General features: G+C 54.9%; 1 protein-coding gene across 1 annotated transcript; it reads left to right on the forward strand.

Moving 5' to 3' along the window:
* The first annotated feature begins 265 nt into the window (after positions 1 to 265).
* Positions 266 to 2,398, forward strand: LOC139605278 (zinc finger protein 3-like). The gene is made up of 3 exons (XM_071456646.1): positions 266 to 465; positions 883 to 957; positions 1,148 to 2,398. The coding sequence occupies exon 3, from the start codon at positions 1,162 to 1,164 to the stop codon at positions 1,804 to 1,806; it is 645 nt and encodes a 214-aa protein (XP_071312747.1). The 5' UTR covers positions 266 to 465; positions 883 to 957; positions 1,148 to 1,161; the 3' UTR covers positions 1,807 to 2,398.
* The last annotated feature ends 9,323 nt before the right edge of the window (positions 2,399 to 11,721 follow it).

Below are 11,721 nucleotides of genomic sequence, written 5' to 3' on the forward strand. Positions count from 1 at the left end.
CACCCACCAATCCCAGTGCGCAATCGCTCCTGTATTTGCATAACCACGCCCTTCAGTTTGGCCCCGCCCAGCGCCGGCTGCAGCCGCCTCTGGGCGCTGTTTGCTCCCAGTTCCATCCCAGTGCTCCCAGTAAGAGTGGGACTGGCAGGGAAAGCGCTCCCAATTCCTTCCCACTGCTGTCAGGATCCCACCCAGTGTTCCCAGTATCGCTCCCAGTGCCGCGCAGGACGGGGCCGCTTTGGGAACCCCCCCCTTAGGGCAGAGCGTGGCTGCATTTGGGTGTCGGCACTGCCTGGGCCGGGCTGGGAGTGGAGGAGGAGCGGGAGGAAGAGGAGGGAGACAGGAGGAGGAGGAACGGGAGGAATACAAGCAGCAGCAGCAGCAGAACCAAGCTGTTCCCCTGCCCGCCCGCACAGGCTGCAGCTCCCCGGGCTCTGGCAGCATCACCCCCTCCGGAACCCACAGGTGAGCGGGATGGGGGAGCTCGCCCCAAATCCATCGGGGGGGTCTCTGGGAGGGTTTTTTTGTGGGGCAGGGGATGTTTGGATCTTCCAGGACCCCAGAGCAGAGCCACAAATGCCCCTGGAGGGATCTTGAGGGTCCCACTTGGCGATTGCCTGGTACTGGTGGGTACAGGGGTGATCTTGGGTTTGGGGATCCCGGGAGAGCCAAGGGGGAACTCAGAAGCTCCGAAGTGGGGAGAGCACAAAGGGGCGATCCTGGAGCTGGTGGACCTCCAGCAGCCTGGAGGGGTGGGGGAGGCTGGGCATGAGTGGACTTCGGGCCTCCCAAGGCTGAAAGGGGTGCTGACTTCTCCAGCTGCACTTGGGCAGCAGGACCATCAAACCCAGCACACTCAGCCCTTGTTTTCCCCCAAACCAGGATTTCCCATTTCCAAACCTTGGCACAATGCAGGAAGAGGCTGTGAGGAAGCGGAAGATGCCCCGGGAGGCCCAGGTAGGGGAGGAGGAAGTCAGTGCCCCTTTCCCCCTCTCTCCTGCTCCATCTCCCAGCCCAGCATGGCCCTCGGCTGCAGGACAACCCTGCTGCCAAAGCTGTCCTGCTGGGGACGCACTGGGGGCATCTCCTTGCCCTTCCCTGTGGCACGGAGGCAAATCCCATCCTCTCCTTGTCCTTCCTCCCCCAGACAAGGAGCTGAGGATGGAGAGCAGGGAGGACAAATCCCCACAGCAGAACCTCATAGAAGAAGCTGTTTTGAGTGGCTCCACAGTGCAGGAACCCAGCGGGGAGGAAAAGTCCTGGAGAACACGCACGAGGAGGGGCTGCAAACACAGATCGCAGGGATCTGAGGAGGAAAGACCCAACCTGGACCAGGGAGGCGGCTGGAGCTCGGATCTGGGGGTCGATGAGCAGCTTCAGGATGGGGAGAAGCCCCACAAGTGCTCAGAATGTGGGAAGAGCTTCTCCCTGAGATCCTCCCTGATCCGCTACGTGAGAATCCACACCGGGGAACAGCCCTATGAGTGTGGGGAGTGTGGAAAGAGCTTCTTCGAGCACTCCATGCTGATTGTCCACCAGAGAATCCACACAGGGGAGAGGCCCTACGAGTGTGATAAATGCAGGAAGATATTTCAGATCAGCTCCACTCTCGTCAGGCATCAGCGGATTCACACAGATGAGAGGCCCTTTCTCTGCCCTGAACGCGGGAAGGGATTCAACCGTAATTGTACCCTCATCAAACACCGGCACATCCACACCAGGGAGAGGCCCTATGAGTGTCCTGAGTGTGGGAAGAGCTTCTCACCGAGCTCTCACTTGACCCAACACCGACGGAGCCAGCACTAAGGGCAGCCCTGCAAGTACCCCAAGGGCAGGAATAGCTTTCTGCGCTGCTCCAGCTCCATCCCTCACATGAGGATCCACCCTGGATGATCCCCAGTGACCCCCGGAGGGCAGAGCTCCAGTGATCCATGGTGCCGGTGATCCGTGTTGGGAAGACACCTGCCTGCGGGCTCCACATTCTCCTGGCTCCCCATGGGCACCTGCACAATCCACAGCCCAACATCATTAATCCCTTGTGGAGAGCAGATTGGTCAACTTCTGACTGCAGAAAAATCTCACCTTTTTCATCATCTAGTTGCATTGAGCAATACTGGATAGCCTTGCAGGTCTTCTCCAACATAAATCCATTGTTTTAGTTCTCCATGGCCCACGACTGTCGTTCACAGCCAAATGAGGACAGACTGGAGGAAAACTCCTGATTTTGGAGACAGTGGGATGGAAACCCCTCCAAAAAAGGTTCTTCCCACCCAACCAAGCACATGGATGCTCTACTGGCAGGGACATGTAAATAATTTTGTTTTGGCCTTGATTTTCATTTCCTTTCTGTTCATCCCTTTGAAACTCCTGAAACTGTTGTAAAAATAAAGACATTGAATAAGGCATGGTATAGAATATTAATCCAAATATTTCTGGGTGGGCTGTGCCTGCCCTCTGTGTTGCCTTCTTGTGAAGGCCGCGATGACCTGGTTTCAGAGTCCAGCACTGCGATCTCCTCCGTGGGATCCCTTGTGGCCAATAACGGACGCTAACACCAATGTGGTGGACGGTTAAAGGCGTTTATTGAGGGGTCTCAAGGGTATTTATGGACTAAGGGGTCTCTCTACGTCAGACAGGGGTTTGGCTATACTTTCTATGGTTAGTATGGAGTGGAAAGTTACTGGCATGCATAGGTTAGGGGGGCTACACGTCTGGCTACATTCCAAGGGTGATCCTTATCTATGGGGAGGGGGGTAGAAGGATTCCTGTAATTTTCCGTTACAGCCCGAAATCTTCCGAACGCCTGTCCCTAGCCTACCACACTTCCCCCCCCTCTTTCACAAATGAACGAGGTAGTCTTATACATAGGCACTAAAATGAGGTAGGAAGTTGAGATCTGACTAGGGAAAAGGGTCTTGGGAAACCTGAGTAAGTTTCTGCCAGGCAAGTCTCTCGTGACTGGCAGTGTTCCCTGCTGAATTCACAGTAATTGTTGCTGTCCCACGAACAGGATGCTAGCCCGTTCTAGGCGGGCCTGAACGAATGAGACTAGCTTGTTCAGCAGGCATGGCCCGAAGGTAATAGCTAAAAGCAGCATTGCCAATGGACCTATTAGGGTAGAAATTAGGGTGGTTAGCCATGGTGATTGGTTGAACCAGGATTCGAACCAGCCCTGTTGGGCTTCCCTGTCTTTCTGTCTCTGAGCCAGTCTGTTTCGGAGTTCTGCCATGGAGTCTCTAATGACTCCTGTATGGTCAGCATAGAAACAGCATTCCTCTTTCAAGGCAGCACACAGGCCCCCTTGCTGCATGAACAGGAGATCCAGTCCTCGCCTGTTCTGCAGGACCACTTCTGAGAGCGAAGAGACTGACTTTTCTAGAAAGGAAATGGATTTCTCGATCCTCTGCAGGTCCTCATCGATGGTCATCTGCAGCTGGGACAGTCCTTGGTGTTGAGTTGCTAGGGCTGAGACACCTGTTGCCATTCCAGCTGCCCCTAGGCCGAGCAGCATTGCGATAGTTATACCTGTTAATATTTCTCTCTTGTGGAGCCGGCTGTTATCTTCGAGAAGGTGGTACACCTCTTCGTCTGAGTGGTACAGGACTCTAGGGATGATCAGAACTTGAACACAAAAGTCGTTAGAGTTATCGAATTTGGCAAGAGACACGCAGGGACTTACTCCAGATCTCTGGCAAACCCACATCCCAGATGCGGATGGGACTACCCGCTTATTATTCTTCCTGTCGGGCTCAACTACTTCGGTGCAGACGTCGCCTTTCCGCTTAGCTAGGGTTGCATTGCCGAAGCATCTGCCCTGACCTGTGACTTGGCTCAGGGTAATTCCTTTGCGGGGTGTGTCCCATCTGCACTGGCGAGGGGCATCGGCTGTGGAATAGCTGAAGGGGGTATCTAAAGCGACTCCTTCGTAAAAAGGGGGTTTAACATCGTAACAAAGCCAGCAGGAATCGGTTAGGTTAGGGTTAGATTCATTCAGGGATAGAAAGGTAGCTTCTAACATGCGAAGGATTGGGTTCGAGCCTGACCTGACTGATTGGCCTATCTGGAAGGCTCCCTCATCGCCAGTCGGGACGTCGGTGACCCTTGTGGGCAAGGGTTTGGGGTAGGTCATGTTTCTCCCTTTCTGTGTGCTTTTGATCACTTTGTTGGGCCCAACTGCTCTGGGTGCTGACAGTTGGAGTCTGGTAATTCGCACATTCACCCACTTTTCTGACCCTTGAAGGACTACTGTCCATGTTTTGCCCACGGCCCAGCTAGGGTGATTCGGCTGTAAAACTGTCATGTTATAGTGAGTGCATTTCCGGAATTTGGGGACTTTATGGTGGTTTCGATAGAAACTTCCCTGAAGGAAGACGGGTGTTTTGGTGTGGGTGCCCAGGTGAACTGTAGGAATCTGTCGGGCTCTTGTGGGTCCCACCCAGGTCCTGATGGCCTGGCGTCTGTGACTATTGTTTCGCAGCCCCAGTGTCCACAATATCCCCACCCTGGGCGATTGCAATAACCTTTTCCTGGGTTTGAGGCTGGGCACCAGTAAGATAGGTACATGTGCGTGGCGTGTGAAGAATAGGGGTCTACCTTTTGTTGTTCTGGAAACAGGTCGGTGATGTGAAGCACGAAGGACGGGGCGTTTGGCGTGGTGATGTCTCTGAGCATCTTGTCTCCAGCAAGATGTTGCATGACCCACCTGAAGGGCTAATGAGGGTAGTAGTCTGGGCTGGCTTGCCCTCCGGCGACAAGCCCCAATAGCATAATCACGCAGAAACACCGTGGTTGCTTGGGTCTCGCCCGTGTGGGTCTCTCAGGTGCTGTCTGGCGGCTCGGTGGACTGTCACTTTCCTCTGGGAGGGGAACGTACGCATCCCGGGGACGGCCAATAAGCATGTCCTGTAAATAGAAACTCACAGTTCTCATCAGTCTTGTCCCGCCCACTGTGAAGGTCGGGCTTGATTGACCTAAGTGGACACCACTTAATTTCGCCGTCCTTTTTGACAGCTGCGTACCCTCGTCCCATGAGCATCAACCTCCAGCCCTGTTCCCATTCACCTAGCTCATTTCTAATTGCAACCTGTGGGCCTTCCTCTAGCGCTCTGGTGGCCCAGTGTTTTTGGACGGGGCTGTTTGTTTCATCCCCCCTGGGAAATTGATTCAGTGCTAGCAAAGCGGTTGCTAGTATGCGTGCCTGATCTCCCGGGGGAATAGAATTGGCAAAACCCTCTGCTTTTGCCAACACCTCCAGCCTGGTTTTCAGGGTCTGATTCGCCCGCTCTACTATGGCCTGTCCGGTACTGTTATACGGGATACCCTGTACTAATGTGATGCCCCATTTCGAGGCGAATTCTTGCACTGGTTTGGAGGTGAAATTGGAACCGTTGTCAGTTTTGATCTGTTTGGGGATGCCAAGCCACGCCATGGCTGTCAGCCAGTGCTGAATCATGGCTTTAGAGTTAGTTTTGGGGTGCTGTGTAGCCACGATCATTCCGCTGAAAGTGTCCACCGTCACGGCAAGCCACGTTCGGGGCTTCAGCAGTTGACACAAGGTGAAGTCCGACTGCCAGATTTGTGAAGGCTTGAGACCTCTCGGGTTGATCCCACTGGTCCACAGGGGTGACTTCTGGCAGTGAGGACAGGTAGCCACCACATGCCTTGCGTCCGCTGTTGAAATCCTGCACCTCTTCGCCAGGGCCTTGGCCCCGATATGGAGTGATTCATGCAGCTGACGAGCTTCCTGCAACGTCCATACGCCTTTTGCTGCGGCGTCCGCCTTGTCGTTGCCTGTCTGGAAGTAACCTTTGATTGGGTCGTGGCTGTTGGCGTGAATGATGGATACGGTGCCCTGTCGTGAAGAGAGCGCTTCTTCCAGCATTAGGGCTGCTGTAGATGTTGACACACCCGGTCCTGCCATGGCTAGGCAAAGCCTCGCTACGAATATAGAGTCCGTTACTATATTGAGGTGTTCATCTTTGAAAAGTCCGCACGCTAAGACCACTGCTGCTGCTTCCAGTTGCTGCACTGACAGTGTGGGGTCACATGCTTTGATGCAATGCCATTGCTCTCCTGCCTGCCACACTGCCGTTGCCATAGAAGTCATGGAGGAAGCGTCCGTGAAGACCGTTGGTCCTGGCTGCGGTCGGTCCTTGACCTTTGGCGGTATGTCTATGTCGACGATGGTCAGCAGCCAAGTCCAGGGTGGTTTTGCTGAGTAGGAGATTTCTCCTCCGAAGCCGGTGAGAGCAAGGGCTAGGTGCTCTGAAATTGCGGGTGACTCTGCAGACGGTTGCTTGCGAAAGGGAAGGTGTATTCTTGTCGGCTCAGTTCCTAGGTGTCTCAGGGCGAGTTTCCTGCCTTTCCTGATGAGGTTAGCGACGCATTCGACTTCTGGGGAGAATGCACGAGCAGGTCTCCCGAGGACCACCCATTGGATCGGCTGGGCCTTTTCAGAAGGCCCTTCTGCCAGTGCCCCCACTCCACCCTTTGGCATGAAGTGGACGTATAAATCCAGGGGCATGGCTGGGTTCCACCTGGCTAGCGTGCTAGTGGACATCTGCTGGTCGATGAAATCGAGGGAGCTCGCCGCTTGCGGTGTCAGCTCCTTGGGTTCCCAGGGGTGTTGTCCCTTCAGGAGGTCATATAAAGGGTCCATGACCTCGGGGGGGATCAGGACGATGTTGCGGACCCACTGCAGCGATCCCACCAGGCATTGCACATCGTGAAGTGTCCTGATATCCCGGTTGATCCTTACCTTGGGAGGAGTCACGTAGGAGCTTGTGATTCCCACTCCCAGGAAGGTCACGCAGGGCCCTCTCTTGACCTTTGCGCTTGCGATCTCGAAGCCGTTGGCCCGGAGGGTTTCTGTGATCGCAGATACCAGGTGGTCCACCTGGCTCGTCGATGGTGCAGCGACTAGGATGTCGTCCATGTATTGGATGATGGTTGCGGCAGGGTAGGAATGTCGGACTGGCATCAGTGCTTTGTCCACGGTGATCTGGCAGATAACAGGACTGTCCATTAGGCCCTGTGGAAGCACCCTCCACTGGAAACGGAGGTTAGGCCGATTACCGTTTGGAAACGCGACGGAAAAGGCAAAGCGTTCTCTGTCGTCTGGATGCAGGGGTATTGAGAAGAAACAGTCTTTGATGTCCAGTACTGCGCACAGCTGTCCTTCAGGGATAGCTGAATTCATGGGTAGCAGTGTCTGGACTGGACCCATGGGTCGAATCGTCTTGTTCACTTCTCTCAGGTCGTGGACGAGACGATAACCCTCTCCGGACCTTTTGGGGATTACAAACACAGGGGTGTTCCATGGACTGGTGGAGGGTTCTATGTGACCCTTTTGCAGTTCACGGTTGACCAGTTCCAGCAAAGCTGCCACTCAAGGCTCTGACAAAGGCCACTGCTCCCTCCAAACAGGATCTGATGTTTTCCAAGTCAATTTGATCGGCAGCTGAGGGTGTACAGCAGTGGCCCTTATGATAAATTTGTAATCTTGACTCCTAGCATAGCAAGGACGTCCCTTCCTATTAGTGGTGGAGAGTTTTGCAAAATGTAGGGGTAAATTGCTACTGTCTGTTCTGGTCCCTTGTTTGTGTGAAGTGTTATAGCCACCAGCTGGGTGCTTTTCCACGCCCGGGTTTGTCCCCCCACCCCGTTCACTGGGGGGACTTCCTTAAACTGCCAATGTCTGGACCAATGTAGCTGGGGGAGAATCGTGCAGTCTGATCCCGTGTCTACCCAAAACAGAAGTCCTACGATGTGGGGGTCCTGACTGCCATAGAGGCGGCATGTCCCCCTCACCCTCAGGGGTTCCTTCCCTATTTTCATGGCCAGGGCCACCCAGGGGTCCCGGTTTGGGGCGTCCCCTGCTGGTCCTGTAGCGCTTGCGTGGCTTGTGATGATGGGGGGTGTGAGGGTACGGTTGGTGGTACTGCATAGCTCTGCCATTGTATCGCTGGCGGGGGTGCGATACTGACCGCCTCGTGTGGGAGCATAGGGTGATGAGGATCCCCTGCCCCACTGTGGGTTGGCATAGATGGGCTGTCTCGCATCCATAGCGGGAGGGGGCTGGATATGGCCCGCACGCCCCCCCCCCTCCCGTTTCCCCGGGGCCGGGATCTACAGTCCCTAGCGAGGTGACCTTTCTTCCCACAGTTCCAGCAGACCCCTCTGGGGCGCTGCTGGGGCGAGGGTGTTGCCTGGGGAAGCTGTGTCGGCTGAGGGCAGTTAGCCGCGACATGACCTGACTGACCACATTTGAAGCAGGCCATCACACTGGTTAGGGTGTGTACGGTTGCTTGGAGTGGGGTCAGCTGCTCTTCCCTCACAACATGCTTAATCATGTCAGCCAGGCTGGCCCCGGCCGGTAGGGAACGCAATATATCTTTGGTTACGGTGTTACATTGCTGCCGAAGGCAGTCGGTTACCACCGGGCCTTTTGCGACAGCGGGTAAATTAGAAGAGTCCACCGCAGCCTGAAGGCGGTCAACAAATTGTGTAAAGCCTTCACTCTCCCCCTGTTTGATGGTCGACCATGGTGTCGGTCTGGCCACCACCCTGGATGCGGCGCGTATAGCTTCTCTGGCCGCTCGGGAAGTCGCCCTGACTTCCTCGATCCGAAGCTGCGCAGCTTGTTGCTGCGGTGTGGCTACTTCGTCGTGCTTCCCCAACAACCTAGATAAACTCGACCTGTGGAGTGGCTGCCCTTCCCCCGCCGTCTGAGCGAGCATGGTTGCACATTGGTCCGTCCATTCCTGTTTAAATATTATCAAACCCGCCCCATCAAAAAGCATACGGCTTATTTGCACTATATCGAAAGGGAGTAAATCATCATTGCTAAAAAGACCGTCCACGAGAGTGGAGACCACCCCTGAGTTAATTCCTTTTTCTGAAATGGCTTTTACTATTGTTTGAACGTCTTTGGAATTAACGGGAGTATACGTTCTTTGCTGGTTCCCCTGGGGTCCCGTAATTCTCACCGGGAAGGCGTGCACCGATGCTGCGGGTGCCCATTCCGTGCATTCGATTTTGATTTTACCCCAATCGGTGAGTTCGTATTGGGGCTGGTTCCCGGTTGTGTTAAAAGTTTTAATTGGTTTCATCCGAAACCGCATTGATTCTGTTTTCTCTGCTTCCGAGTCACTGCTGGACTCGGTTGGCTCCGCAGAGCGGTCTGGGGAGGTGTGGTTCCCTTCAGAGTCGGAAGTCAACTGCCAATGAACTTCCGGTCTCCCCTGCCGTTTTGTTCGGCTACGGCCCCGCTCCTCCCTCGGGGGCGGTGCTGGTGCCACTCCTGCCCCCTGGGCTCGCCCTGCCTCCCGCAGGGAGGGATCTCTCCCATATATGGTGGCGGCAGTGGGCGCGGCTCCCAAGCGAGTGCCCACCCTCTGTCGCACCCCCATGCATGCGTGTCTGCTGGGTTCGGGTTCTTCCCGCCGCGGGCTGACGGGCTCCACCCCTCTTCCCGGCCACCCGCGCCATATTCGAACGGGAAAGGCGGCGGATCCCCTCCGCCACCCGTCCATGCGCTTGCCTTCTCGATATTTCGGACTTCTGCCGCCAGTCCCTCCCAAAAGGACCGCGCGAGTCCCTCCGCTTCTTGCGCTAAGTCGGCTAGCGGCGGGGAGGGGATAGGCAAGGGGCCCGCGGGCATTCCAGCGGGTTCCGGGGGGGGTTTGGGCCCCGGCGGGTCCCCCGAAAGGGTCAGGGGGTCCCCCGAGGGTTCCGGGGGCTCTGGGCTCGGGGAGGGATGGGATGTGCCCGGCCCCCGCGTTTCCCCGTTTTCAATCGGGTCGCCACGAGGGGGGGGTTCGCGTTACCGCCCCCTCCCCCAGCTGTGGCGTGATTAACAGACAGGAGCGCGCAGTGTTCCACGTCTCCTGTTCTTCTAATGCTTTGCGTAGGGCAGCTTCTGCCTTCCCCCACGCTTTCAGGCTTTTGCTGCTGCCTGTGGCTTTTGTGTCCTCTGCTAGCGTGACAGTACATTTCTGCCACACTTCAGAGTGCAATATATCTATGGGTCGACTAATAACCCCAAGCTCTAAGAGTCTCATCAATGCGAGATTAAAATTCCTGAGCTCACATTTGATTTCCCATTGCATATGTATCAAACTTACGACCTTCGCTATCGCTTCCATACGAATCGCGGGTCCTGGGGCGTCCCCCTGCTATGCTATAGCCGTTCCGGCGTTGAGTGCTGTCCCCTGGCCAGGAGTACCCCCGTCGCCCGGACTTGCGTCGCTCCCGGGTTTCGGCACCACTATGTTGCCTTCTTGTGAAGGCCGCGGCGACCTAGTTTCAGAGTCCAGCACTGCGATCTCCTCCGTGGGATCCCTTGTGGCCAATAAAGGACGCTAACACCAATGTGGTGGACGGTTAAAGGCGTTTATTGAGGGGTCTCAAGGGTATTTATGGACTAAGGGGTCTCTCTACATCAGACAGGGGTTTGGCTATACTTTCTATGGTTAGTATGGAGTGGAAAGTTACTGGCATGCATAGGTTAGGGGGGCTACACGTCTGGCTACATTCCAAGGGTGATCCTTATCTATGGGGAGGGGGGTAGAAGGATTCCTGTAATTTTCCATTACAGCCCGAAATCTTCCGAACGCCTGTCCCTAGCCTACCACACCTCTGACCCTTGCTGGACCAAAGGCGGCAGCTGTGGTATTTCACCTCAGAGATACCTTTGGCCGGCTGGATGCTGCAGCTGGGCACTCGGAACAAATCCAGGCATAGTAGAAGCTCAGTTTACCTCTGGTGGAAAAGGTTTAGGCGACGGTGAAGAGAAAGGAGAGGATTCTATCCTAGAGTTTTAATCTCGAGTTTATTCCAGGATGATAGACCTCTGAATCTTGTAACAGCTCCCAACAGAATCCAGACCGCATGGTCCCGTCTCCTTTTAACCCCGAGAGCAGGGGGAGGGGAAGGGACAGGTGAGGACCAACCAGGTGTGAGGAGGGGAAGGCTCAAGGGATATAGACACTTGGACAGGCCAATGAGCCCGGATCTGAGGGGCATCTTTTGAACTTCTGCCAACCACACGATGCCCTTGCTGGAATGTTAAGATTGATGGGCAGCTCTTAGCAGGAGGGCAAAGGGGAAAGGAGAGGTTGGCACATCTGAAGGGTTGGAATAGGTGAAACAGGAAATCACACTGCAACATCTCCCTCTAGTTTTGTTTAAAAAGAAGAGAACTATGTTTGTGGTGCAGAGTGCTTGCCAAACCATGGTTGGTAAATCAGTTCCTCCTCTACAGGAGGTTCAGGCTTTCCACTGAGGCTTCCATGTCATCCACTGGAGCACTAAGGGCTCCCAAATGGTAAACTTCAGGAGGGGGAGATGAGCTTGAAATCTCCTTGAGAACCATGCCTTTGACTAGTCCAAAAACCATGCTAACAACTACAACAACGATAACTAATATAAACAATACTAAAATTACAGTTTTCAGAATAGATCCCAACTAGCCCGAGAGTCCCCAGCCTTTGAACAGACCACTCAGCCAGTGGTCAGTTTCTCTCTTGATGTCCAGGGTCTTTTGCCAAGGTAGTCCATACGTGCTTTGGGCTGAGGGACTATCCAGGAGATCGCTGGTGGGATTATCGCGAGCAGGATGGAGAGCAGGCTTGGTCTCATGGCGTCTTGAGGCTACACACGAACCGTGGGATCTAAACTGGTACAAGGAACTTAAGGCAAACTATTCCAGATAGGAGGCTT

The sequence above is a fragment of the Agelaius tricolor genome, unplaced genomic scaffold (genome assembly GCF_023055355.1).
Source record: "Agelaius tricolor isolate 1412-34295 unplaced genomic scaffold, bAgeTri1.0.p SCAF_63, whole genome shotgun sequence".
In the NCBI taxonomy this organism is placed as follows: Eukaryota; Metazoa; Chordata; class Aves; order Passeriformes; family Icteridae; genus Agelaius; species Agelaius tricolor.

Excerpts from the sequence above, each read along its gene's own strand:
- LOC139605278 (XM_071456646.1), top strand. The coding sequence starts at position 1,162 with ATGGAGAGCAGGGAGGACAAATCCCCACAGCAGAACCTCATAGAAGAA.